General features: G+C 59.6%; 1 protein-coding gene and 1 long non-coding RNA gene across 3 annotated transcripts; one reads left to right on the top strand and one right to left on the bottom strand.

The window, feature by feature from the left end:
* Window positions 1-234: 234 nt before the first annotated feature.
* On the top strand, window positions 235-27,731 carry EPHA2 (EPH receptor A2). 2 transcript variants are annotated; one of them, XM_045475786.1, is made up of 17 exons: window positions 236-443; window positions 4,984-5,051; window positions 6,754-7,423; window positions 15,460-15,615; window positions 15,715-16,047; window positions 16,829-16,944; window positions 17,647-17,800; window positions 18,306-18,405; window positions 18,914-18,969; window positions 19,173-19,298; window positions 19,396-19,581; window positions 19,768-19,829; window positions 19,931-20,140; window positions 20,345-20,494; window positions 21,171-21,364; window positions 21,951-22,106; window positions 26,763-27,731. In XM_045475786.1, exons 1-17 carry the CDS (start codon window positions 359-361, stop codon window positions 26,866-26,868), a joined length of 2,928 nt encoding a protein of 975 aa, XP_045331742.1. In that variant the 5' UTR covers window positions 236-358; the 3' UTR covers window positions 26,869-27,731. The 2 variants fall into 2 exon arrangements, with proteins under 2 accessions (XP_045331741.1, XP_045331742.1); XM_045475785.1 differs by having other exon boundaries at window positions 235-443; window positions 19,396-19,829.
* Window positions 7,359-13,221, bottom strand: LOC123597248. The gene is made up of 3 exons (XR_006712047.1): window positions 13,125-13,221; window positions 12,185-12,275; window positions 7,359-7,644 (listed from the first exon to the last, which is right to left on the bottom strand). It is a non-coding gene; the product is annotated as an uncharacterized LOC123597248 (long non-coding RNA).

Raw genomic sequence — 27,731 nt, 5'->3', positions numbered from 1 at the left:
GAGGATCCCGGCCCGGATCTGCAACTTGGGAGGGCCTGGGCGGGAGGAGGGGGGTGGGGGGAGGAGGGCTTCAGGGAGGCCAGAGGGCCCCAAGGTCCTCCCCAAACCCCTTGGGACTCCCCTCCCTTCTTCCCCGGTGCCAGCCCGGCCCCTTTAAAGACATTCCTGAGGGCGTGGCTTCGGTGACGTCACGCGGGGCATGAATGAACAGGAGCCGGTTCTCACCCAACTTCCATTAAGGACTGGGGCTGGAGGCGAGAAGTTGCGCGCGGGCCGCGGGAGCGAGCAGACGGCGAGGCGGGCGTGCGGGCGTGCGGGAGCCGGGCGCGGAGGACCGGGCCGGGGGCGAGGAGGCGGCATGGAGCGTCTGGCGCCCCGTGCCTGCCTGGCCCTGCTGTGGGCTTGTGTGCTGGCCGCGGCCGCCGCGGCGCAGGGCAAAGAAGGTGAGTGTGCGCGCGGGGCCGCCCGGGTCCGCAGCAGCCCGGGCGGCCCGACCCCGGGAGCCCGAGCCTCCCGGAGCCCCGCGGGGTGACGCGCGCAACTTTGGAAACCGACCTGGCGCCTCCCAGCCCCGGCGTGCCGGGGTCGGGAGGGCGCGCGCTGCCTTCGCGACGAATCTGGGACCCCAGCCCGGGTTACGGGGCTTCCGGGGACTGTGGGGTTGCGGCCGGGCGCGCGGGGCTCCGAGGCCGCCGAGAAGGGGCCGCGGTGCCGGCCACGCGGTCGCAGCCCGGGCGGCGCCTTCAGGAACGCGTCCCGACGGGGGCGCGAGGGTCCCCTTGGAGAATGGGGTGTCTGAGAGGGTTTCCGCGGGCTCAGTCTCTTGGTGACCTGTCCTCACTCACCCGCTGGGTCCGATTTTGCCGAGAAGCATTCCTGTGGAGGCCCCTCGTTTTGGGGAGGGGGCTCTTTGGCCGGCTAGGAGCCCCCTGCGGAAGCCCCTGCTCCCTGAGGGCTTCTCCACGCCCCCTTTTGCCTCCAGGCGGGCAGGAGAGTGCAGGGGGAGTTTCGGGCCAACCTGCCCACGCAGAACCACCCTGTCTTCCCAGCCGGCATTCCCAGGCTCGGGGGTCAGGTTCGGGGCCACGAGTGCGGACAGGAAGTCCCAAAGTCAAGCGTTCTGAGCTAGGGGTGACTCAGAACGAGGAAATGCGGCAGGTGGGGGCGCGGTCTCTCGAGGTGTGGAGCCGTCACCCCAGGGCCACCGGGGAGTCCGGGCATCCGGGGGTGGGGGACTGAATCACCCACCCCCGCCCCAGCGCTCCCTGAGCGGCGCCGTGTGAGGGGCCCGCAGACTTTGCCCTGGGCGGGGCAGGTGTGTGGATGGGGGCGTTGCCCCTCAGCTAGGGTCGCAGAGAGGATGGGGACTCCCGTCCTTGGCCCAGGACCTTCCTGTCCACCCAGCCGAGGCCGGCTTCGGTTTTCAACAGTGAGAACACGTTTTCCCCCCGTTGGCCTGGGCAGAGCGAGGCTTCCGCAGGCTCCAGCAGGGGGAAGTGTAGAGGAAACCCCAGGCCTCTGAGAAGGTTCCTTGAGCCTTGCTTTCTTTTTCTGTCTCCCAGACTGGGGTTGGAGGCTTTGCTTTTCCAAGTTGGGAGGAAAAGAGGCCAGAGCTGGAGCTGGTGGAGGTGGAGTGGGGCAGGGGGTGCATCCTGTCCCAGTTCTTGGATGGGTCCGGGCTCCTGGTCCCAACTTGCAGGAGTGGGTGGCAGGGATTTCTGTGATCCCCAATACTCACCACCCCACCATCACCCTCCAGCTTTTGGTCCTCCCCCTTCTTGGGGAACTGTGCTTGGAGAGAAGGGGAGAGACAGCTGGAATCCCTATAGGCTTTTCTGGAAGGCTGTCCTGGGGGCGAGGGGATTAGGCAGAACCGACACTACCCCGAGCTGCCAAGCTGTGCCTGGAGTCGTCTGGTGCTTGGGCCCCCTATTGCCCCCTCCCCAGCCTAGATGACTAGCCACCCACCCCCTCCATGGGATTGAGGAGGAAAAGGGTGTGGGCTGGAGGGTCCTGGGATGGGGGAGCATTTTTGCTCAGGCTCCAACAGCCCCTGTGGCTGACTCCCTAGGTGTGCCCACGGTGGTGGTGGTGGAGGCAGGCAGTGGTGATGGCCCAGCTGGCAGTTGCCAGTGGGTTTTGTTCTTTGGTTTTCAGGCTGAATGTGGTGGAACTGCCTGGGGCAGATGGGAGTGGGGTGGGCAGAGAGAAAGACCACATGCCCCTTCCACCCTTAATCTAGAAGACCGCTGCTCACATCCCTTCTCCTTTCTCGCCCCCTCCTTGTGGGCAGAGGAGCCGGGATGTATTTGGAGTCCCAGATGGAACCTGTTAGATTCTCAGCAGCCACTGAATCTGTCCTCCTTTTGCAAATGGGGAAACTGAGGGAGGCCCAAGCTGAGCCCTTGCCAGCCAGGGCCCTCTGCACAGAGAGGGTCACATCTGAGCATCTGGCTTTTTGAGCTGCTAGAGCCCAGGGCCCCTTGTGTTGTGGTTTCATGGCCGATTTTCCGAGGAAGCAGAGTCTCTGGGCACAGATGCAGTGGTGCCGATGAGGTGGCTGATGGGAAGGGGGCTGGAGAGTGCCCAGGGGCCCTGGAAAGTCCTTGGCTTGCTTCTGTAATAGCCCAGCTTGCCCTCTGTCCTCTGCCCTTTTTTCTTTTTTCCCCACAGAGGCCCTGCCCTCCCCCTTTTCTTTAGGAATTAGCTAGTTTTGGTGAAAGAGGGATGCAGGGAGCAGGGGGGGTGCCTCCAGGTAGTGCTCTGTTTGAGTAAAGAAAGCAATATGGACCCCTAAGGATGACGTCTGTCGTGGAACTGGAGGCAGAGAAGGGGTGGGGTGAGGGACTGAGGGCTCATGGATGGGCCCTGCCTAACCAGGGCCTCTCAGTGAAGGCTCCAGGGGCGGCCAAAAGGCTCCCAGGCCCCCACCCCTTCCAGGGAACCAGAGCCCTCAGTCCCTGGAAGAGCTTAGGGAGAGAGAGAGCCGCACCCTGGCTCCTGTTCCTGTTCCCGGTGATCGGTTCTAGGGAATTTCCTGGGAGGGGGCTGTGGCTGGAAGCCCCCAGGGGAGGCCTCCTTCCTGTGTGAAGGCTTCTTTTCTTCTCAGATTGAGCCCCGTGATACTTCTAGAGCCAGGCCTGGGGCTGGAAGGGGAGTGCACTCTGGAAGGGGTGGTGGGGTTCCCTCTGTGCCAGGTTAACCCTTCAGAGCCTGAGAGCTATGAGCCCCCTCCCTCGGGGGCATGGACTGCAGCTTCCTACCTGTCTGAGGAGGAGGGGATGTGCAGAACTAGGCGGAGGGGCACTCACTGGGGTCCTCCTACCCACCCAGCTGGAGCCAGGAACCCCCAGATCCCTCCCTTTGTAGCCAGAACATTCCATCTGCCAGTGGGGTTAGTGAGTTTTCCAAGCCTGGGCCCTGGGCATGTCCGAACAAATCCGTGCCCCTACCCCACCCCCTCCAGCCACCCTCCTCTATCCCCATAGCCTTGGGACAGGTGCCACATCGGATTTCCTCTTGCCGGTCTGGGCTGCCGGGCCCTTCCTAGAGAGATTTGGCTCGGGTCAGCGGCGGGTGGTGGTGCCTCCCACCAGGGGAGCAAGGCATTCAGACCCCAGGAGAGGATTTCCAAGACCCTCTCTGTCCCCCTCACTCTGTACCCATCCGTGAATCAGGCCATGTCTGTCCCCCGCCTGCCCGGGCTCCACCCTTAGAGTGATTCTTCCAAGTCCTAGTCTTGAGGAATGCTGCCTCTTGAGGCCATATTCTTCATGCTTCAGGGTCCAGAGGAAGTGTGCTCAGTCCCTTCCCCCTTCCACCTGAGGATTCTTACCCTCCGAATCCGGGGACTTTGCATAGGGCTCCATGCCTGAGTTTCCCCAGCGTCCCTGCCCTCTAGGGAGGGTGGCACCGCCTGGAAGCTACCTGGACTTTCCTTGGAAATGAAGGTGGGACCGTGCTGGGGTCTTGGGTCATGGCTGCAGCCACTGAGCCTGGCAGAGAGCCAGAGGTGGACTGACAGGTGCTGCCCAAGGGCAGAGCCAGATCTAGGGAAGCCCCTGGCAGTGTGTCCCTCCCCCGGGCTCCAGATGGCTCTCTGGGGACAGCATGGTCCTGGCACCTGATCCCTCTTGGGCCTGGAAGTCCCCTCTAAAGGTTTCCATCTCTGTTCCACCAAACACCCCTGGTAGGGCAGTAGCCAGGGGTCAGAAAGACATGGCAGGCGGACCACTTTCCCAGGGAGGGGACCTTGCCAGCTGTGTGTATCTTGGGCCTCTCCTAGAGGCCCCTATGGGTTCAGAGCTTTATCCTGCCTGCTCTGTGGCTTTTGTGGTGGGGAGATCAGTTTCCAGACACCCCCGCCATCAGTGCCCCCCTCTCCTCCCTGGAGCTGTTCCCACCTGTTAACAGCCCTCCCTTCTTGGAGTGCCAGGAGACGTGTGTGTACATATGTGTGCTGCGTATGTGTGCGACGTGGCCTGGGTGGGGTTGGGGATGTTTTGTGCTGGGGGTGGGGGGGGGGGATGTGGCAGGAGCAGACATGGGTGCCCCCCAGGCCCACATGCCTGCTGAGGGGCCTTGTTTCAGGAAGCAGACGGGGCGGCGTGGTGTCAGTTAACCCGCCCCAGCTCTCTGCCCAGCTGCTGTCCCCCTGCTGGGCTGAGCTCTGTCCTGCTCTGCCCAGCTGGGGGCAGACCGGAGGGGGGTGGTGTGGTTGGAGCTGGGGCCTGGGAGACAGGGGGCCTAGTCCTCACCCAGCCTGTTGCGTAACTTTGACCGGGTCCTGTCCCTTTCCCAGGTCCCTACTTCCCTGTCTGTCGAGGGACAGGTCTTTGGGATATAGTGACCCTGTATAGTGGGGCCTCTTTCTGAGAGCTGAGGAAGCTGTCAAGGCTCCTGGGGGGCTCTCAGCTTTCCCACCATGGCCTGAGCCCTGGAGATGCCCCCGAGCTAACTGGCCCTCCTTCCCATCTCTTCCAGTTGTACTATTGGACTTTGCCGCCGCTAAAGGGGAACTTGGCTGGCTCACGCACCCATATGGCAAAGGGGTAAGCCTTCAAAGTCAAGTAGGGGCACGGGGATGGGGAAACTGAGACCCAGTGAGGATGGGGTCAGCCTAGATCAAATAGCTCAGCCAGAGATCGAACTCAGGGTCCCGCTTCCCACACCAGGCTCTGCCATCCAGGCTGGGTAGGCTGGGGGTTGGAAGGTAGGGGAGGGGCCTGAGAGGCAGAAAGGACTGGGGAGACAGCTGAAGGCCCTCCCAGAGCAGGGGCCCTCGGATGACCCAGTGGGCCAAAGCTCAGAGGACCCCCCACCTAGTTTCCTCCACCTACCTCTTGGGAGGGTAAGGGTTGAAAGTTCCCTATCTTCAAGGTCCCAGCCCAGAAGGTGAGAGGTAAGGGAGAGACAGGGAACAGTGGCTCCCAGGTCCCGTAGCCCAGGAAACTGGATCTAGTTCCTTCCTGCTGGGCCTCTCTCCCTTCTCCACCGGCTGTTACTTCCCCTTCCTGCTAGGGGCTGATTTGTTTTGCCTCATCCCCACCCAAGTTTCCTCCCCTCTGTCCTGCCCTACTGTGACCAGGATTGGTGGACAAGACACTGGGATCCTTTTCCCAGCCTTGTGTGATTTTGGGGAAGATACTGCTGCTCTCTGGGCCTCAGTTTCCCCTCTGTGTCATGGGCACTTGCTGAGTTTGTCCGGGGGCCCTGAGCCAGGGACAAGTATGTTTCTTGGAGGGGGGGGGGGGTGCAGTTCCCACTGCTGGCCAGCTCTGCGTGAGTCAGGTGCCTATCCCTGGCCACCTTAGCCCTGTGCAGGCCTGAGATGTAGCTGTGTAGATTTCCAGGATGCTAGAATGTCTAGCCAGGGGGAAATACAGATCACCTAATCCAACCCAGTCATTATACAGAGTGGGAACCTGAGGCCCGAGGGCATTCGAGAGGGGCCTTGGGCAGCATCATATAGTGTAGTCCCGGCCTCTTTCCCCAGCCCCTCTGCTTTTATTCATTCATTCACTTGTTCGCTCAACAAATATTGTCCTGAGCACCTACTCTGTTCCAGGTAGGCCCTGGGGTTACATAAAAGAATTAGATGCAGTCCTTGCCCCAACGAACTCAAGAGTCTCGTCTGGGAGCCAGATGTAGGTATCAGCACGTAGGTTCCAAACGCTGTGATTCAGGGGGTATGGAGACTGAGAGGCAGAGGGGGCACATAGCTAAAACAGTGGGGCATCATCCTTTGTTTTTGACTTCACCCTTTCCCCTGCCACTCACACCTGTACACACACACACACAGTGGATGATGATGAGGATGATGGTGACACTGGCTGCCAGTGTGACAGTGTACTTCTTCCCCACACCAGACAACGTGCTTGGCATTGCGTAGACACTCTGTCATCTATCCTCACAGCAATTCTGCGAGGCAGACCTTGTCTCCCTCCTACAGATGCAGACTTGGAGGCTCAGAGAGCTTAAGTGATCCACCTGTGGTCACAGGGGACCCCCCAGACCCCACCCCCGGCTCCCAGTCCATATAGAGGGACAGGCCGCAGCTCAGCCACTTGCAGCCCGTGAGGACAAACTTGAAGCACCTCTCTGGGCTTCCGTTTCCCACCCCTTTGGCGAGAACTATAAAACAGCATCCCGATGCCCCGCTCTGCCTCCTGGGCATCGCCTCTGGGCCTCAGTCTCTCCTCGGGCGCCTGCCCACACTAACCTGTCGCCCCCACCCCCCGCCCCCCTGCGCAGTGGGACCTGATGCAGAACATCATGGACGACATGCCCATCTACATGTACTCTGTGTGCAACGTGGTGGCCGGCGACCAGGACAACTGGCTCCGCACCAACTGGGTGTACCGCGGCGAGGCCGAGCGCATCTTCATCGAGCTCAAGTTCACCGTGCGAGACTGCAACAGCTTCCCGGGGGGCGCCAGCTCCTGCAAGGAGACTTTCAACCTCTACTACGCCGAGTCGGACGTGGACTATGGCACCAACTTCCAGAAGCGCCAGTTCACCAAGATTGACACCATTGCGCCCGACGAGATCACGGTCAGCAGCGACTTCGAGGCCCGCCACGTGAAGTTGAATGTGGAGGAACGCTCCGTGGGCCCGCTTAGCCGCAAGGGCTTCTACCTGGCCTTCCAGGACATTGGCGCCTGCGTGGCGCTGCTCTCCGTCCGCGTCTACTACAAGAAGTGCCCCGAGCTGCTGCAGGGCCTGGCCCGCTTCCCCGAGACCATCGCGGGCTCCGACGCACCCTCCCTGGCCACCGTGGCCGGCACCTGCGTGGACCATGCCGTGGTGCCAACTGGGGGCGAAGAGCCCCGCATGCACTGCGCGGTGGATGGCGAGTGGCTGGTGCCCATCGGTCAGTGCCTGTGCCAGGAGGGCTACGAGAAGGTGGAGGACGCCTGCCAGGGTGAGTGACGGTACAGGGGTGGCAGGAAAAGGGGCTGCTGGGGTGGGGGCTGTGGTCCTGGCTTCTAGCATCGGCTCTGGGAACTGTGAGATCCTGGTAAGGTCATCCCTGCTCGGACTCTGACCTGCGGAGGGGTCTGTTAGTGGAAATCACGAGAGCCTTCCTGGTCTTCGGTTTCCTTATTTATGGTTGCGTTCACTCATTCACTGAGAAGGGACACACTGAAAAACAGGAGACTATGGAAGGTTGTGAGCAAGGATTCGAGGACAAGAATGCCTGGGTTCAAATCCCAGCTCTACGTTTAGCTGTGTGACTTTAAGTCAGCTTCTTAACCTCTCTGTGCCTGGTTTCCTCATCTGTAAAGCGGAGACAAACATAGTGCCCACCTTGTAGGGTGCTTATGATAATCAAATGACTTAATGCTCGTAAAGTGCTTAGGTCAGTGCCTGACACATAAGTGCTTTTAAGCGTGGTTGTTATTTTTGATTCATCCCACAAGTATAATTTAAATATCTACTATATACCAGCGCTGTGGACCCATGATGCAGTCTCTGGAGCTCGTTCCATCCCTGTTAACTCACTGCATGACCTTAGGCAAGTCACTTAACCTGTCTGGGTCTCAGGCCGCTCTCTCGTACACGGGGTGAGGGAATTGGACCCAGGATTCCGTCCCCTGGCTGCACATGAACCACCTGGGGAGTTTTTTGGAAAACGTGTGCCTTGAGGTAAGAGTGGAAGGGAAGTGTGAGATGTGACGTTCCCCAGGGCCACGGTCCCAGGTTCTCCTGATGAATCTTCTGCTGACAAATGGAACCCAGAAAGGGGCCAATTGTACTGGACTCTGTCTGGGAACGGGGCCTGGGCATTTGTGAGCTCACATCAGGAGGCTGTGGCTTGGCATGGCCAGGGCCTGTGACAGCGGAAATCTCTACAGCAACGTGGAATTTTTTTCAATGGGTGACTTTTTCTAGAAATGGCTGTGGGGCAGGGCATTTGTGGAATGCAGGCCAACCTTTGGAAGGCCAGCTCATCCTCTCTCTCTGGGAATTTCTTTGCTGAGATAAGCGGGGTGTTGAGAAATTGGGGTTTAGTTGCCTGTAGTTATACGTACCCACTGGGTGATCTTGGGTAAATCTCTCTTCATCTCTGGCCTAGAATAGGAAGGCTTTTTACTTGTTTTTTTAGCTACAGATCCTGCAACACACGAAGTAGGTTGAAATGTCGGAGGAGACTGAAGCCTTTTCTGATCGGCTCCATTTGCCTCTTAAAGCCTCAGAACCTTGCTTAACACGCTCTGTAAGCCCCTGGATAAGAAGTTCCTTTTCTGGCCATAAGCCTGTGCCTTAGTCTCTGCTCTGGCCCTTCCTACCACCCCAGTGTCCTCCCAGCTCCCCTCTGCTGTCTGAGTCTCTCTTCCTTAGGCGGCCCCTGCTTTAGGTGACCTCGAGTGCACACTCCCAGTTTCAGACAATGACTGCGGGGTGGGGGGGCCCCGAGGCAGCCCAGTGGGTCGAGCAGGCTCCTCCCACATGACATCCTCACACAAGAATGCGGGGGTGGGGGGGGGGTGAGGGGCAGCTGAAAACTTTCCACAGGCTGGTGATTCAGGCCCTGCAGAGATAAGTGGACATTGGGGTTGGGGGTGTTCTTTCCAGCAAGGCGGGGGGCAGCCTTCCTTCCCCTAGAGGCGGGGGGTCAGGGTTCTGGCAGGCTTTGTTTGTGAAGAGCTGGATGGGCCCCGGGTAGGGAGGACTGGTTTCCACGAGCAAATCTTTGACTTTCCTGGTGGATCCTTCTCAACCGTGAGCCGCCCGGAGTCCTGGATTTTCTTCCTTGAGATCCCTCTACCACAATTAAAATTCCCTTCGGTGTGGTCCAGGGGCCACCGTGTGGCTGGGAACCCCCAGCCTGGCTGCTCTTTATCCCTGCGGATGTTCTCAGCAGCCCCTGACCATGATGCCAGTGGAGAGAAAAACAGTAACTCCTGTAGACAAGTGATCTTCACCGGCAGGTGTGAGCTAGGCGAGCACTTTATCCGAACACTTGCTCAATCCGGCCCACCTTGAGGAGGCTGAGGCTCAGAGAGGCAAAGAGACTTGTCTGGAGTCACACAGCTAAGGCGTGTGGTCGTATCAGGATTTGAATTCAGGTGATGCTGCAGCTCCCGGGCCGGAGGATGGGCCGGGAAATGGGGCGGGAAATGACCAGTTCCTTTGGAATCCCTGACTCAGCTCCTGGCCAGGAGACAAGCTCTCTGGGTAGTCCCTGGATGGCGGGTCCTGGCACAGGAGGGAGGGTGATCGGGGGCTGTTACTAAGCACACCGAAGGAGAAACAGAGGCAGGTGCAGGGCCCGCCCTCCCTGCCTGGCCCTCCACAGTGCCGTGGACCCAGATTCTCCCACTGGGGCTTTTACTGATGACAGATGGAGTCCAGAGAGGGGCGTGGATTCCCTGAGGTCACTGAGCACCTGGCCCAGGTCATCTTCAGAGTTCGCTCCTTTTCAGGGTTCTTTCCCCAGGAAGCTTGGCACTCAGGAAAGAGTTAAATGGACAACGGCAGGGAGGCACCTCCCAGGTGCTGTGATCGGACAGGTGGGCACACTGCCCGGAGAGCTTTCTGAGCTATGTCAGGAATGAGCCAGCTTCACTCCGGTCCCCCGCCTGCCCCCAGCCCTGCCCGGAGTGGGGGGTGGGGGGGGACAGCGGAGTCTCTCAGGCTGACCGTCATCTCCCCCGGGGCGGCTTTGTCTCTCCTTCCTGTGCTGGCATCGGCAGCTGAGCTGCTGGGGCCCTGCCTGGCGCCTTGGCCGTGGGCACTGCCGGCCAGGTGAGCAGGTGGCCAGCGGCCTTGGCCAAAGGCTCAGCCTAGCAGCTGGGAGGCCAGAACTGGAGGTGGGCACCGTGAGGAATTCCTTCTTTGGAGGCTCCTGCTCCTTCAAGGGGCAGTCTCCTTGGGGATGTCTCCTGTCTAGTTTCCCTGTCACCCGGTTCGTAGGGACACCCCAGTCCGGGCACCAGGCTGAGCATTTCACATGGTTTCCTTCAGTCTTCACAAGCCCAGAAAGGCTGAGGACTTTAGCTCCATTTTATAGATGAGGAAACTGAGGCCCAGAGAGAGGAGACAGTGACTAGTGACCAAAAGAGCTGGCAGCTGGCAGGAGGAGGGCAGTGTACTGTGCCCAGCTCGCTGCCCCTGGCATGTATCCTACCCATAAACGATAGGAACTTGGCAAGTCCCCTCTGGGCCTCATTCTCCCCATCTGTGAAGTGGGTGGGTTGGACCCCTGCCGATCTAGTGATCAGAGTCCACCTCCTGTGACTTTCTACTGAAAGCCTAAGAACCTGGATTGCTCGGGCAAGCTGTTGACTGGGTGACCTCACCTCGTGCAGCAAGGATCAGGGTCCTAGTGCTGGCGTCCTGAGTGGCCCAGGCCTAGTGGGGGTGGGGGTGGGGGGCCCAAAGTGCAAGGGAAGGCATCCTCTGGGCAGGGGATGTCTCTAGTTACGGTGGTCTTTGGGTAGGGTGGCCCCAGGCTGTGTCAGGGGCTGTTGGCAGAAGCCCTGCTTAGTCAGGACATGACTGATCCTCAGGCTGGCGGCTCTGTGAGCTGTTGACTCTTGGGCACGTCCCCTTCCTGGGGAGTGCCACCGGGCCTGATTTCTGTGGTTTCCTCTGGCCTGCTGGGTGGGAGCCACGGATGGGATGGGATGGCCGCTCCCCACCTCTGTGCCCTGCCTGCCCCGCCCTCAGCTCACACAGGGGGCAAATTCACACCCCGGCAGCTCAGTGGGGTGGCCCCTCCCTCCCTCTCCGGAGGTAAGTGGGTCCCCTGAACGGAAGGAAGGAGGCAGGGAAAGCAAACAGAAGATAAAAGGCTGGTGGTGGGGAGACAGCAGGAGGCGGAGGCTGGCGGTGGGGGGAAGCCAGGCTTATCTCTGGCACGGTGGAGGAATGTGCCTGAAGATAATTCTCCAGGGTGTGTGTGAAAGGGGCAAGGTGCTCGCCACGGGGACATCCCCACATGGGGCTGCCAGAGCCTGCTGGGGAGTGAGAAGCCACCGGGGTCTGGGGCCTGGGGCCGACATTTCCCCTGGACGACATTTCCCCTGGACGTTTCCCCTCGTCGGCAGGGTCGATGACTCCTGGGTCACCATTTGCTGCCCGTCAGGGCAGGAGACAAAGTCCACGCGCTTTCCCCCTGAGCCTCGGGGAGGTGACTGGCCCCAGGTGAATTGCCACTATGACCTCTTGACCCCGTGACCTCGCCACTACCAGTTTGGGAGGTGGTTGGGCCTGGGGGGAGGGGCTCTGCCAGGGGCTAGATTTGCGTCACTCCAGAGGGTGTGTGTCCCTAAGTCACTCCACTCTGCCATCTGAGAGGCGGGCACTGGGAACTGGAAAAACCGGGGTGCCGCTCTGGGCGCAGCCACCGTGCCCCAGTTCCCCTGCTCGGTGGCGCCCGGGCCTGCCAGGCAACCTGCACCAGAGAAGCTCTCCATAGGTGTGCGTGCCAAGGCCGGGCTCTGGCGCCGGGCAGGTGGGCATCCTGGTGCGCCATCCCTGCAGGACCTCCGAGGGCACTGCAACCCTACTCACTTCCGTGGCGAGTGTTTAACGTACACGTCCTAGGCTTTGCCATCTTCGTGCGTTCATTTGCTCATTCGCCTATATCCATCCGGTCAACAGACGTTAGCTGAACACCTACTGCGTGCCAGACCCGGGGCCGGGCCATGGGATGCATAGAAATGAGACTCTGTACCTGGTCTCCAGGAGCTGCCGGTCTCAGAGAAGATCCTCATGTGAGCAGAAATCATTTCAAATGGAGCACGAAAGCCAGGCTGTGAATTCCCCTGAAGCAGAAAGTGTTTATCTCTCTCACTATCGTATCCCAGATTGTGCCAGACACGTAGGAAGTGCCCAACTTCTATTTGGTAAACAGAAGATGGAGTAATAGATGCCCTAATGGGGCAGAAGAGGGCCAGAAGTTGGGCAGTCTGGGACGGCTGTGGAGAGGCGCTCAAGCTGGGTATTGAGGGATGCATAGGAGTTCCCCGGTCGGCTAAGGGACCATGGGTGTTTGTGTATGTGCGAACACCCAGTGCGTGACCCCGTCCCCACTTGCGTGTCCAGAATGCCAGGAAATCTAACCAAGTCAGAAAGACGCGGGGGCTTGTTGGTTGGTGTCCTCCATGCAGATTCTGGGGCGCCCCCAAGCACGGGCACACCCTCCAGGGCGCCCGAGGACAGCCCCTCGTAGTTGTGCGGCTGGAGGAGGGGGCAGCACATTCCCGTCAGGCAAGTACTTGCCCTGTCGATGCTGCCTCTCCACTGTATTATCTAGCATATCCACAGCGGAAATCTCTCCAAATTCCCTCTTTCCTGCCGGCAGCAGTCAGGCCACCCCCGGGCTCTGGGGCCAAAGAATGGAAGCCGACTCTTCCCCCCACCCTCCACCTTCCTCCTCTTGGCACAGGGCTGGGGGCGCTGGGGAGCAACCGCCCGGTGGGGAGTGGGGGCACGGGGCGGGGAGGGGGGGTTGCAGGTGGCTAACACCTTCTGGGTAGAACCAAGCCTGAGCTGTGGGGGTTTGTGGGCCCCTCCCCAGCCTGAGGGCCTGGGCCGGAAGGTGTGATGGTGGTTCTAGGGGCCCCTGAACGTCCCCACTCCATTGGGCACAGACACCTGGAGCCAGTACTTACCCAGCGCACAGGCCCCTCCAGGGACAAGTCAGGGCACTTGGGGGAGTGAAATCCCAGCATAAAATGGCCCAGCTCTCTGGAATTTCAGTTTTACTTGAACATTTGGGGGAGGAGAGAGCTATTTTTGTGATGTAACAGATACATAAGGAGGAATGCAAAACACACGTGGATTTCTGAAGTACAGTAGGAGGCTTGGTTCCCCAGCCAACACTCCGGGCTCGATTCTACCTTTCCTTTGCATTGGCCATTATTGTGCCCAGGCTGAGAAAAGAGCTTTGTCAGGGAGGCGCCCCCCCCCCCCCCCGCTGCCCCCGTCGCCCCCCAGTCTGCTACCCTCAGCTGCTCTGAAATTAGTCTTGGGATTTTCTGGCTATTGAAGCGGGTCAGGACTCATCTCCTGTCTCTTCGGGCTCCTTTTAGAAATGTTGATTTCTCTTTGTGCTAAATCAAGATGTTTGTGGGAGGAGAGGGGCTCAAAGTCGAGCGTCCTGGGTTTAGGTTTTGGTTTCGTGTCTTAGGAGCTTGTTGACCTTGGACACGTGGTCTTGCCTCTCTGGGCATCAGACTCCTCTCCCCGAAAGTGGCATGAATGATAACGGGGAGCCAGTTTAACAGGCTGGTGGTGGGGACTAGGAGTGTCAGATGCTTGCTGGGCCCAGGAGCGGCACACAGTAGGTGCTCAATCAGCGCACCCTGCTAGCGACTGGGGCTCCAGGCTCTGCAAGAGCGGGAGTTGGGTCCCAGGCCCCCTCTGTCCTTGACGAGCCCCCTGCCCTGCGGCCTGCGCCCTTTCAGGGCCCGGGCTGGGGTTCGGACGTGACAGCACGTGGAGGAATGGGCTGCCAGCGTGCCCTTGGGGTCCTGTCCCCTGACTCCCAGTCCTGCTCCCCTCCTCCTCTCACACAGGGAACGGGACAAGGAGGGAGACTCTGCCCAAGAATTTTCTTGACCGTGTGGATCTGACCGTGCCATTTTGCTCTGCATCAAACCTTCAGTCCTTCAGTGGCACTCATTGTCCCTAGGATAAAGTCCTGGCTCCTTGGCCTGGCATTAAAGGCCTTTCTCAATCTGGCCCCTGGAAACCTGTCAGCCTTATTGCCTTCCTGCCCCCACTCGTACTTTCTGTGTTTTCTGTGTTAGTCCTGCTCTTTCTCGGCCTGACCTTCCTCCAACACCCCTGCCCCACTGAACTCCTACTCAGCCTCTAAGCCCCAGCTGAACCGTCCCCACTCTGACTCCTCAGACCTTAGCTCTTGCCCACCCCAATGGCAGACATTATCATGTGTTCCTGTCCCCTGAGTTCAGGGGCTTTGTCTCATCTCAGGGTTCGTGCCACAGAACAAAGAATGTGGCACCAAGGTGGGAGGTGTCTCAGGACATTGTCCGCAGAATAAGCTGGAGGGAGGCACAGTCATGGTAGGGCTGCAGAAGAGGTCGTAGGAGAGGGTGATCCCACCCCACCCTGGCCACTTGAGCAGCTGCCTAAGCCCTGGGCTGCCCTGGAGAGTGGGCCTTGTGTCTGGGCAGCTTCCTGCCTAGGAAGCCAGGAGGGGGCTTGGGGCAGGAGCAGGACAGGCTGGTGGGAGGAAGAAGCCTCTGGAGTCAGGTGCCTGAGCCCCTAGCCGGCCTGGCCAGGGGGAGGAAAAGCTGCTTCCTGGCGGCCCTTGTGAGTGGCGGAAATGACTCGATCCTGGAGGCAGCTCCACGGAAGATGCCGGGGGAGGGGGGGAAGGAGGGGACCGGCCTTTCCTGCTTCCTGGTGGGCCAGCCCCGGAACAGGAAGGCAGTCGGGTCCTGGGGTGGGGGAACACCTGCAGGGGTGGCATCCTGAACGGGTGTGCCTGGCTGATCAGCTGAGATGGTGGTGAGAGTCCATCCACAAGCACCAACGGTGTGGATGTAGTTACTGCCCTGGGCAGCTTGAACCTTAGGTGGGGACCCATCAGGCTGGTCTGCACAGATCAAAGGAGAGGAGGCAGGCGGGCAGCGCGCTCTGTCCGGGGCCGAGCCAGGTGTGAGGTCGGATTCTCCGGAAGCCGAAAGGGGAGACGGAAGCCTTGAACGCCAGGCTCAGGTGTGGCCCTTGTTTCGAGAGCAGGTGGGGAGGGTGCGGAGGTTCGGAGCACAGGGACGAGGCACTCGTTGTAATTTTAATTTAATTGTTTTAAAATTTAAATCCAAGTCGGTTAACACGCAGTGTAACAATCACAAGATGTTTCTCCAGAGAGAACACAGGCCCACAGGGGTGTGTTTAGCAACTTGCACGGGGTCCCCTGGCAAGGTCCCACTAGAGAAGCCGCTGAGGGGGTGAACTGTCTCTCCCTGTGTCTGCCAGCCTGCTCCCCTGGATTCTTCAAGTCCGAGGTGTCCGAGAGCCCCTGTCTGAAGTGCCCCGTGCACACCCTGCTGTCCCCCGAGGGGGCCACCTTCTGTGAGTGCGAGGAAGGCTACTTCCGGGCACCGCAGGACCTGCCGTCGATGCCCTGCACTCGTGAGTCTTGCAGTGGGTCGGGGAGGTTGGCCGGGGGGTGCGTGGCACGCCGGTTGACACGTCCAGGCTCCCGGGGCCTGAACTCTGCCCTCTGTGCAGGCCCGCCCTCCGCCCCGCACTACCTCACGGCTGTGGGCATGGGCGCCAAAGTGGAGCTGCGCTGGACGCCCCCCCAGGACAGCGGGGGCCGTGAGGACATCATCTACAGCGTCACCTGTGAACAGTGCTGGCCCGAGTCGGGCGAGTGCGGGCCCTGCGAGGCCAGCGTGCGCTACTCCGAGCCGCCGCACGCGCTGACCCGCACCAGCGTGATCGTCAGTGACCTGGAGCCGCACATGAACTACACCTTCGCGGTAGAGGCCCGCAACGGTGTCTCGGGCCTGGTGGCCAGCCGCAGCTTCCGCACTGCCAGTGTCAGCATCAACCAGACAGGTGAGGGCTGGCCCGACTGTGCCTCTGAGGCCATCCGGGATGCGGGGGATGTGGGCGGGGCTTCCGGAGGGTGGCCACCCAGGGTGCAGCTGTGTCCGGAGACAGGCAGCAGCAGGTGGTTAAAGTCATGGTCTGTGGGGTTGCTTCCGAGCTCTGTGACCTCTCTGGGCCTCAGTTTCCTCACCTGTAAAATGGGAGTAGTAAGAATAGAGTTATTGAGAGGATTCAATAAACTATTATATATGAGGCTCTTAGAACAGTGCCCAGTCCACAGACAGGTTATACCAAGAGTCCCCTGTCGCTTTACTTTATTATTTATGCACTCGTAAATATTCATGGGGCACCCCGAATGTGCCAGCCCGCGGGATCCAGCGCCTGCGGCTCTGTGCTCTGGGGCTGGAAGTTAAGAATCCCAGCTGGGGCGGGGGGAGGGGCGCCTGGGTGGCTCAGTCCGTTAAGCGTCCAACTTCAGCTCAAGGTCATGATCTCGCAGCCCGTGAGTTCGAGCCCCACGTGGGGCTCTGTGCTGACGGCTCAGAGCCTGGAGCCGGCTTCGGATTCTGTGTCTCCCTCGGTCTCTGACCCTCCGCCGTTCATGCTCTGTCTCTCTCTGTCTCAAAAATAAATAGACATTTAAAAAATTAAAAAAGAAAAAAATAGAAAAAGAAAGGAAAAGCCCTGAAAGAACCAGGGCTGTGGGTGAGACTGGGTCTGGGTGCACTCACCCCCCTGCCCCCCACCAGCTCCTCACACCCTTCCCCCCCAACACTGTCCTGCCCAGAGCCCCCCAAGGTGAAGCTGGAGGGCCGCAGCACCACCTCGCTCAGTGTCTCCTGGAGCATCCCCCCACCACAACAGAGCCGTGTGTGGAAATATGAGGTCACCTACCGCAAGAAGGTAACTCGAAGGGTCGGGGCTGGGCTGCAGGCAGGGGGACTGGCTGGTCAGAGGGGCTTATCACATCCTGCAGATGGGGACACTGCGGCCGGGGGTTTTCCCAGCAGTCACCTCTCCCAGGCCAGCACAGCAGAGTGTTGTGGGAGAGAAGACACAGTGCGCTGGAATTTTCAGGAGAGAGAGTCGGGATGCAGGCAAAAACCTGGTCTTGGGGGCGCCTGGGCGGCTCAGTCGGTTGAGCGTCCGACTTCGGCTCAGGTCATGATCTCACGGCTCGTGGGTTCGAGCCCCGCGTCGGGCTCTGGACTGACAGCTCGGAGCCTGGAGCCCGCTTCGGATGCTGTGTCTCCCTCTCTCTGCTCCTCCCTGCTCATTCTCTCCCTCCCTCTCCCTCTCTCTCTCTCTCTCATAAATAAATGAACATTAAAATAAATTTTTTTAAAAGGCTGGTCTTTAAAAAAGCCTGACCCAACCTGGTCAGACAGACCTAGGTGTGAGTTTTGGGTCGTGCGCCTGCTGGCTATAACCTTGTGTGACTCACTTCGTTTCCTCTGAGCCTCGGTTTCCTCATCTGTAAGAAGAGTGTCGAGTGTGCTAGAGAAAGTGAGCCTCCTTGCTAGGCTGGGCTGGGAGTGGTCTCTGGCGGGCTGATACCCCTGCCCTGCCCTCATCGTCGGCCCCTCTCGCCGTGGCCACCCCCAGGGGGACTCCAACAGCTACAACGTGCGCCGCACCGAGGGCTTCTCCGTGACCCTGGACGACCTGGCTCCGGATACCACCTACCTGGTCCAGGTGCAGGCGCTGACGCAGGAAGGCCAGGGGGCCGGCAGCAAGATTCATGAGTTCCAGACGTTGTGTGAGTCGGGTACCGGGAACGTGGGCCCTGAAACAGAGCAGGTGGGACATCAGGGAGGAGGAAACGGATCAGAAACGGATCAGAGAACTAGCAATGCCCCCCTCCTGGTCAGCCTGGGCCTGGGATAGCCCTGTGTGGGGGTCAGCCCCAAGTCTGGGGAAAGGGGCGGAATTGAGGGCTGGGGGCGGGGGACCAAGGACGTGCATTCAGGGCAGTATTGTGAGATGGAGGGACGTGGGGTCCGGCATTGGCAGACTCGGTTCAAATCCCGTGTCACCGAGAGAGTCCCACACACCTGGAAAACTGACTGTTTTCCCTGGGGAGGACCTATCATTTGCCATCTATGAAATGGGAATAAATATTCTCATGCACCGTCACAAGTAAAAGCATCCAGCACATGTCTCGGGTCCCTCAAGTGGCCTTTGGGTGCAAATCCAAATCCACGGCATTGCCGTGATTTGGAGCGTGGGGGACTCCCTTGACATCAGCTGGTTTCCCCTGACAGCCACGGAAGGATCTGGCAACATGGCGGTGATCGGTGGTGTGGTTGTTGGCGTTATCTTGCTTCTGGTGCTAGCAGGAATCGGCGTCTTCATCCATCGCAGGTTAGTTGGAGCCCCGCCCGGGCTTCCCAAGGGCTGAGGTGGGACGCAGAGGGGGCGGGAACCTCAGTTTCCTGTCTGGAAAATGGGGCTGATGGTAATCTAATCCCTGCCTCCTGGGGGCTGTGAAGAGGCAGCCAGCCGTAAAGGGCCCAGCACAGCGCCTGGCACGCCGCAGGAGCTCAGGACGTGGCGGTCGTTATCTTTGCTCTTGGTAGTAACGGTGTGTCCACACTTCCTCTGGACACGCAGGCAGGAAGCTCTGGGAGCTCTAATGAGGAAAGCCCTCATTATGGCCACTTAAGGGGCCATTATGGGGCGTAGATCCCAAGGAGCGAGCCCTGCTTGCTTGCTCATTTCCTCCCCGCCTCTCCCGCTGCCTTCCCTGCACCCTCTGCCTGCTGAGCGGAGTGCTGAGCTCACCAAGCGCCCAGAGGGGAGCAGGAGGCTCCTGGCCAGAGCAGGTCGCTGACCCCTCTGTGTGTTTGGTTCTCCGGGGGGGTTCTCTCAGGAGGAAGAGCCTGCGGACCCGCCAGTCCTCCGAGGACGTTTACTTCTCCAAGTCAGGTGAGAGGCAGCACCCCTCCATGCCCCGCCCCGCCATCCCCGAGCTCTGTGGTGGAGATAGGGGACAGCCTTGCAACCAGGGCTCTGCCGTGGGTGGGCGGCTCAAAGGGGCGGGGCCAGGAGCTCGGTGGTCACGTGGCCTCCCCTTCCACTTGGGTGACCCCTCCCCAAACTGTGACCCCGCCCCTCCTGCTCCCTTCCAGAACAACTAAAGCCCCTAAAGACGTACGTGGACCCCCACACATACGAGGACCCCAACCAGGCTGTGCTCAAGTTCACCACTGAGATCCATCCATCCTGTGTCACGCGGCAGAAGGTGATCGGAGCAGGTGAGTGCGGCGCCCCAGCAGAGGGGCCTGGGACCCGATTGGGAGCGCTCGATTCCCCGGGCTGACGAGGTGCTCCTCCCACCTTGTCTTCCTTCAGGGGAGTTTGGGGAGGTGTACAAGGGGACACTGAAGGCGTCGGGGAAGAAGGAGGTGCCCGTGGCCATCAAGACGCTGAAAGCCGGCTACACAGAGAAGCAGCGGGTGGACTTCCTGAGCGAGGCCAGCATCATGGGCCAGTTCAGCCACCACAACATCATCCGCCTGGAGGGTGTCGTCTCCAAATGTGAGGGCTGGCACCAGGCTGGAGACGGGAAACCACCCCCCCCTCCCCCCGCCCCGGGGCCGGACCAGCCATGGCGGGGGTGGAAAGGGGCTGCCACCAACCATAGCTGTGCCCACCCCCACCCCCAGCGGTGCCCCCTGTCCACGACTCTGGCCACCCCCTCAAACCTGTGTCCACCCTCTGCAGATAAGCCCATGATGATCATCACTGAATACATGGAGAACGGGGCCCTGGACAAGTTCCTTCGGGTGAGGATGTGGGTTGGGGTAGGTGGGGGGTCCAGGGCTGGTGTGCCCGGGGTGCCCCGGGGGGCTCGGGGGCTGGTGGCTGAGGGCCTGTCCTCTGGCAGGAGAAGGATGGCGAGTTCAGCGTGCTGCAGCTGGTGGGTATGCTGCGGGGCATCGCGGCCGGCATGAAGTACCTCGCCAACATGAACTACGTCCACCGCGACCTGGCCGCCCGCAACATCCTCGTCAACAGCAACCTGGTGTGCAAGGTGTCCGACTTTGGCCTGTCCCGTGTGCTGGAAGATGACCCCGAGGCCACCTACACCACCAGCGTAAGTGCTGGGGCCGCTGTCGTCCCCGGGGATGAAGGGCTCGAGGGCGAAGCAACCTTCACTCTGGGCACCTGGGCACAGCCCTCAGGAGGCGAGAACACTCTAGGGAGCGTGGAGGAGGGGCCCTGACTAAATCTGGCCTGGCTGCCAGAGTCCTGGGGCTGGCCAGAGGGGCAGCAGTGACCGGGCCTGGGTCCCCCACAGGGTGGCAAGATTCCCATCCGCTGGACGGCCCCGGAGGCCATTTCGTACCGCAAGTTCACCTCGGCCAGTGACGTGTGGAGCTATGGCATCGTCATGTGGGAGGTGATGACCTATGGCGAGCGGCCCTACTGGGAGCTGTCAAACCATGAGGTAGGCCCCCTCGCCCTGCCCGCCCTCTCCTGAGCCGAACTGAAACCCTTTGCCTGTTTCTGAACTCCAGGGGCTGGGCAGAGAAGAATTTTGGGGGCTAATCTTCGTCTGGTGCATTCAGTAAATGTTTATTGAGGGCCTAGTATGTGTCAGGCCTTGTGCTGGGCTCCAGGCCCAGTCCCTGATTATAGTCAGTGGAAGGACAAGGAAACAAGCCGATGGAGGGGTGTGGGGGGAGGGTGTCTGCGTTCCTGCGTGTGTGCCCCCACGTGTGCATGTGATATAGGCGTTTGTGTGTGTGTGCGTGCACATGCCTGGTGCCTCACGAAGCCTGGAGGCTGAGACACGGAAGGGGAAGGAGGTGTGTCTAGCTCCTAGCTGAAGGAGTGTCTCCTATAGATGTCCCGAGACTGGAGGCAGGCTGGCTTCAGCCTGAGGCGCCCTGGAGGGTGCAGGGTCAGGTGCCCCTTCCTCCGTGGGGCTCTGGAGACAGACCCTCAGCACTAGCCCTCTGTACCTCTGAAAGTTGTGGTCTGAGTCAAGAAAGGAGGCCCATCCTCTCTGTTTCTGGGGCTCCCCTTCCCTACTCTGCCCACCTGCATGTACGGGGCCTTCTCGGGGACCCTGCCCAGATCTGGCACCTGTGAAGGCACACCTGACCATCCTGCCTTCCCAGGTGATGAAGGCCATCAACGAAGGCTTCCGGCTCCCCACCCCCATGGACTGCCCCTCCGCCATCTACCAGCTCATGATGCAGTGCTGGCAGCAGGAACGCGCCCGCCGCCCCAAGTTCGCCGACATCGTCAGCATCCTCGACAAGCTCATCCGAGCTCCCGACTCCCTCAAGACCCTGGCTGACTTTGACCCCCGGTTAGTTCCATATCCTCTGTGCATGGCGGCCCCTACTTTTGACTCCTGAGCCGCTTCAGTGCAGCGGCCGGCAGGGCTAGCGGACAGGGGGCTTTACTTACACTGGGCAGGGGCTCAGGTAATGCCAATGGACGCCATCGACATATATGGGAAATGTGTTGGGCAGTGTGCGCCGTGCCTGACATGTTTTAACTCATTCAAACAACCGATGAGATGGGTCCTGTAATTATCCGCCTTTTGTTGATGAGGAAGCTGAGACAGGGCGATTAAGTGTTTTATGTGTTGGCAGGTGGCCAGGCTGGGGCTGTGCCCCCAGGAACCTGAATCTTAACATTTCATTATTTTGTGGTTATTGGTGGTGGCGTTGCCAGCGGGGGTAGAGGGGGGCAGCAGGAGCTGTAAACGCTGAGGGCTCGCGCCGTGCCAGCCTGTCTCCCTGAACCCTGCCTGATCTGGCTTCCCTGTTGCCCAGGTAAGGAAACTGAGGCACGGGGCAGCTGGGCGAATTGCCCAGGTTTAGGGAGCAGCAGGCTTGGAGCCTGGATGCGGCAGTCCCTCACTGGCAGGTGGGGGCTTCCTGTTGCAGCGTGTCTATCCGGCTGCCCAGCACCAGTGGCTCAGAGGGCGTGCCCTTTCGCACGGTGTCCGAGTGGCTCGAGTCCATCAAGATGCAGCAGTACACAGAGCACTTCCTGGCGGCCGGCTACACTGCCATCGAGAAGGTGGTGCAGATGACCAATGAGTGAGTCTCCCCACCTCCCCGCTGCTCCCCCTTACTCTCTCTTTCTCTCTTGGGGGAGAGAGGCTTCACAGGAAGGGCAGAACCAGGACGGCAGCCAGCAGTTCTGGGCACTCGTTCCTGGCTACCCACCCCACCCCCCCGCGCCCCCCCCCCTCCGTCTTCCTGCATCTTTTTTTTCCAGAATGGGAAAATAATAGTAATTGTAATAAGAGCAGTGCTTATCGAGGGCTGACTATGCGCCAGCTGTGAGCCTGAGCACTTTGAATCCGTATGCATGCTAGCTCGGCAGGTGGGTCTTGTCAATATTCCCGCCAGACACGTGAGAAAAGGGGGTGCAGAGAACGGCAGTGACTTGCCCAGGGTCCCGTGGCCACTAGGCGAGCAGCAGGATTCCAGCCCTGGCCAGTCAGAGCCCAGAGCTCAGGGACCACGGAGGTCCTTCGTGGAGAAACTGAGGTTCAGAGAGGTTACGTGGCCCACTTCAGGGCACACGGTCTGTAGCTGGGAATCTGGGGGAAAGAAAGGCTTGTCTTCACAGCTGGTGTCTCCTTGAACTTCCTGATTGCCTTGTGAGTAGATGTTACTACTTCCCCCATTTAGCAGGTGCAGAAACCGAGGCTGCCAGGTTATGTAGCTTGCCTAAGGTCACACAGCCAGGTAGGGGCAGCACTCCTGCCCGGGATGCCGAAAAGAAACGGGCAGAGCCCTTGGACTTCACGTCTCCCCAGGTGGTTGACTCTGGGCCTGCAGTCCAGCCTGACAAGAGGTGCCAGTTGCCCCGGCCCTGGCTCAGGGCACAGCCCTGTGTCAGGCCGCCCTGTGGGAGCTCTGCTTTCCCCTCCAACATCGGGGAACTTTCCCGGCATGGCCTTGGCTCGGACGCCTCTTCCTGCCCCGGCGGGGAGAAGATATTATCCTCTTAGCCTTTTGTGCCTCCAAAAATAGCATTAGGTCCCAATAGCCCAGCTCATAGAGGGTCCAAGGTCAGGGCCGGAATGGGCCCTGGGGCTGGGAGGTTTTGGGAATCACACGGAGGGGTCAATCTGGGCCTCCCACAGTTCGGGGTCACAGAAGTTCTGGGATCTGGGCCTGAGCAGGAATATTCTCCAGGGGCTTTGAAGACCGCTCAGCTGGGCTTCTGATGGCTGGTCAAAGCTTCTTCAACCAGGCCACGGCCCATCCCAGGGGACGGGGAATCAGACAGGGACAGAGCTGGCCGGGGGGAGGCCTGGAGACGAGGAGAGAGGAGACGGGTCCCAGGATATTTTTGTTGCCAGCCAGCGGCAGAGTCCCAAGCTCGGGCTGTGCAGTCACACTTTGGCTTCAGGCCCCACATCTGCCGCTTCCTCGCAGGGGACCTTGGTCAAATTAGGGTCCATCTTTGGACCTTGGTTTGCATTTCCCTGCTGTATAGATTGCATGGGTGCAGTTCAGGTGACAGCACATGGCACCCCGTAGGGGCTTAATCCACATCACTCTCCTCTCTCCTCCACCCCCTGGCTTTCCGCCTGAAGCCTGTGGGCAAATGCCAGGGTTCCTGGGCCCCCTCCTGGAACAGCCCCTTTGCCCCTCCAGGGGCTCCCACCAGGGACAGCACAGATCCTCTTGTGGGTGAGCAGAGCTGAGGGCAAGGTGAAGTGCTTACAGGAAACACATGTTCTTAGAAGCTTCCCGAAATAGCCCGGGGTGCTCCTTGGCCAATTCCTTTCCCACGAGCAGGGACAGGGCTATCTTGGATGGAGGGAGGCTGTGTGCATGTGTGTGTGTGCATGTGTGCTGTGTTTCGAAAGGCCTGAATAAAGGCAGGAAGTCATTCCATGCTCTCTCCTCCTCCCACCAGCTCGGTGGTGCTCAGAGCTCAGGCCTGTGTGACTCACCACCACTGCCTCCTTCTTGATTTCAAATAAATGAAATGAATGGGGATCTTAGAGCACTTTTTTACCCTGAGGGTTGTGTCTACACAGGCCGTGAGTCCCGGTGGGAGGCAGTGAGCTGGTCTCAGAACTCAGCACTTTCCCCGATGGGGTCGGGGTTTAGGCTCCAGGGTCCCTTCCCTACCCCACTCTGGTCCCTCCCAAGGAGCTGGCTGCTTGTTCTCCTGCGGTCCCACGGCGGCCACCTTTTCTCAGATCGAGCCTCCACCACACTCTTTTGGAGTTGCTCGAGGGTCTAGCTAGACTGGTGGTTCTACACGTCTTTTGAGGAACTAAGGAAGTAGGGGACGCTGTGCCCCAGGAAAACGCCCTGTCCCGTGTCTGGGGTGACGCACTACAGCTTTCTGTGACGGAGGCACAGGCCGATGGGGCTTATGGTCTCTTCGTGCCCTCAGCGTGGGCTTGTGCCGACGGACTGTTTGCTGAGGCCACGGATCATTCACATGCGAGGCCCCAGGAGCCCTCTCTCACTCTTTGTGGCCAGGCCAGCACACAGTAGGCAGGGGAGGTGTGGCCTTTGAATTTCCCAGGACCGGGGTTGGCCTTGAGAGACCTCAGAGGAGAGGTAGCCCCCGTCACGTGTCTCCCTACCCCCATGATGAGAGTCGATGGGAATGGCAAGAGGGAGACTGAGGCTGAGGCGGGAACAGGCTTGGGATGGTCTACAAAGGCCGCAGGCATCAGCGCGTCTGTGATTCTCATCTTTTGTGTCTCTGGTTAGCAAATGAGGCAGGGAAGGTATCGGGGTCTCTTTTGTGTTGAAAGAGGACAGAGCTGGGGTGGGTGGCTCAGGAGCGTCTCACCAAAGCTTCCCATTTTACATATAAAGAAACTGAGACCCAAAGACAGGACAGGACCTGCTCAAGGCTTTGATGAAGTCTGGGACTAGAATTTGGCCTCTCGCCTCCCAGCCCAGGGTTTTTGTTCCCAGGTGGGTCTCGGGAACAACCTCCGCTCCCACCGTGTCAGATTAACTACACCGATTAGGGAGAGGGGCTCAGGGCGGCCCGGGGACCTGGCTCCGTGTCCCCCAAAGCAGCCATTCATTCATTCATTCATTCAGTAGGTACTCCTTGAGGACCTACTGTGTACCAGGCCTGTCCTGGAGCCCAGAGGACTAGGTCTCTGTCGTAACCCTCCGAGCGCTCACATAACCCCCTGATTCTTAAACCATACGTCAGGGTCTTTGGGACTCGATAAAATGTAGACTCCCTGCCCCACCTGGAGAACTTCAAGGTCGGTGAGTCTGGAGTTAGGCTCGGGATCCTGTGCTTCCCTGGGAGCACTCTTTGAGACCTATAGGCGTGGGGAAAGCAGTGCTGTGTTTTCAGCACCCTTAGCTGTTTCGGTCAGAATGGCCCGCGGTGCTTGGTCAGGACGTTCTCCCAGGTGTCGGACTTCTGGCCTTCCTGCCATGGTGGGAGCAGCCAGCCCCTGTTGGAGGTCCGTGAGCCACCCTCCCCGCGCCCCTGGGTCTGCCCTTCCCCGCTCAGCACTTCTCCGAGGTCTCCCAGAGCCTGTGGGAAAGTCATGTCTCCGGAATTGCAAACAGGAGCTCGCACCATATAATTAGTTTCATTTACAGCCAGGAGACGGCCCATAAAAACCTGGGTGTTTTCATGGGTTTGGGCTGGTGGGTGCGGGTGGTGGAGGAGAAAAGTCCCAGAGTGAGCAATAAACATCCTGCTCCAGGGCCCCTGGGAGCATAAGTGGTTTTATAAGAGGATGGAGAGGCATGGAAAGGGGGGCGGGAGGGGGCTGTGGGCTCCTGGGCACGTCTTTCCATCTGGCACCCATGCCGCTTTTCCCCCTCTCTGCCACCAGTTTCTGGGGTCTGCCAGCCTTCGGCTAGGTACTCATCCCATTTTACAGGTGAGGAAATTGAGGTTCCTAAAGGGAAAACACCTGCCTCAGTGCGACCTGGTCACCTGACTGGTGACCCGCAAGCCCCTCCCATTGGGAGCCGGCAGAACTTTAACCTTCGAGGTCCCGCTGGGAGCGGTTCCTGAGTTCTTCCTCAGTTGTTAGCAGTGGGCACCCGGAGGGAGTAGGGGTGAAATAAAGCGGTGGCTGGGAAGAGACCTTGGGGGGAGAGCTTTGAGTAACACCCCTAGAGGGTCCCTGCCCCCTGCCCCCGCTCCCCTGCAACTGATGATGGTGTCAGTGCTGCCTAGGGAAGAGGACAGACCCAGAGTCGGCACTGGTTCGCGGCTTGTTCAATTTCCATCTCTTTCCGCCTCCCAGCTGTGTGACTTCACCTCTCCGAGTCTCAGTTTTCTAATCTGCAAAATGGAGATGTAAAGAGCACCTGCTGTACAGATCATTGTGCAGATTTGATTGGGGGGGGGGAAGCTTCTAGAGTTGGTGCTTCTGTTCTTTATGGGTACTTAAGTTTATTTATTTATTTATTTTGGGGGGCAGGGGCAGGGAGAGAGAGAATCCCAAGCAGGCTCTGGGCTGTTCGCACAGAGCCTGACGTGGGGCTCGAACTCACCAGCCGTGAGATCAAGACCTGAGCCGAAATCAAGAGTCGGACGCTTAACTGGCAGAGCCCCGCGGGTGCCCCCAGAATCAGGGCTTCTATCGCTTTCTTAACTTTGTCGATGTTAGTGAGCTCTCGGGATGTAGAACCTCCCGTCAGGCCTCTGCCCCCTCCGTGCCCCCCTCCTCTCCCCTACCTCTCCCCAGCCAGCCCCTAACTCCCTCCCTTCCTCACCCACAGCGACATCAAGAGGATTGGGGTGCGGCTGCCCGGCCACCAGAAACGCATCGCCTACAGCCTGCTGGGACTCAAGGACCAGGTGAACACAGTGGGGATCCCCATCTGAGCCCCAGCCGGCCTCGAACCCCCTCGGCCAAGAATACTTGAAGAAATGGAGTGGCCTCTCGGCCTGCTCTGCACTGGGCCACCAGGGACCTTATTTATTTTTAGTTATTCCATATGGATGCCACCCTGAGGCCTCTGCTGGGGGGGGTGGTGGTCTTGGACGACACCTTGGCCTAAACTGAGGAGACGCTCAGGGACCCCGAGCTGGGGGCCTGTTCATCTACAAAGGACAGACTGCCAAGCACTTAGCAGGCACCCCCATGGCCCCAGCACCCCCTGGGGCAGGAGCCCCGCCAAGGCATTCAGACAGACACACAGGACATTTCCAAACTGACCTCCCCTTTGCTGTCTTGGGAGGTGGCGGGGAGGGGTAGCCTGTGGCCGTGTGAACAGGGTACCTCAAGTCCCACCCACGAATGAGAATCAGACAGCCAGCAAACTCAGCTGGGCAAGACCCACGGTGGTTCCCCTGTCCCTCTGGTGCCTTCCTCAGCCCCCCAGGCCCTGTCCTCAGCCCCAGCGGGCCAAATCTTGCTTCCCCGGGGCCCTCGCAGGATGCTTGGTTGTGTTGAGGTTTTTTTAAATATATATTTTATATTTTGTGGAGAGTATGTGTGTGTGTGGCAGGGGGCCTGGCCAGGGCTGGGGACAGACGATGGCCTGTGTCAGACATTCCCAGGCTGGGGGCCGGTCCATCCGGTCTCCCTCCCCTTGAGACAGCATTCACTACTCTGTCAGTGTTAACGATTTTGTTTTGTTGGGTATTTTTTTTCGAACCTTAATTTATTATTATTTTTTTTATATTTATTGTTAGGAAACGACTTATTTCTGCTCTGGAATAAAGTTGCAGATGGTTCAAACTGA

Source organism: Leopardus geoffroyi, chromosome C1, assembly GCF_018350155.1.
Source record: "Leopardus geoffroyi isolate Oge1 chromosome C1, O.geoffroyi_Oge1_pat1.0, whole genome shotgun sequence".
NCBI lineage: Eukaryota > Metazoa > Chordata > Mammalia > Carnivora > Felidae > Leopardus > Leopardus geoffroyi.
This window is presented reverse-complemented; position numbering and strand designations above follow the sequence as displayed.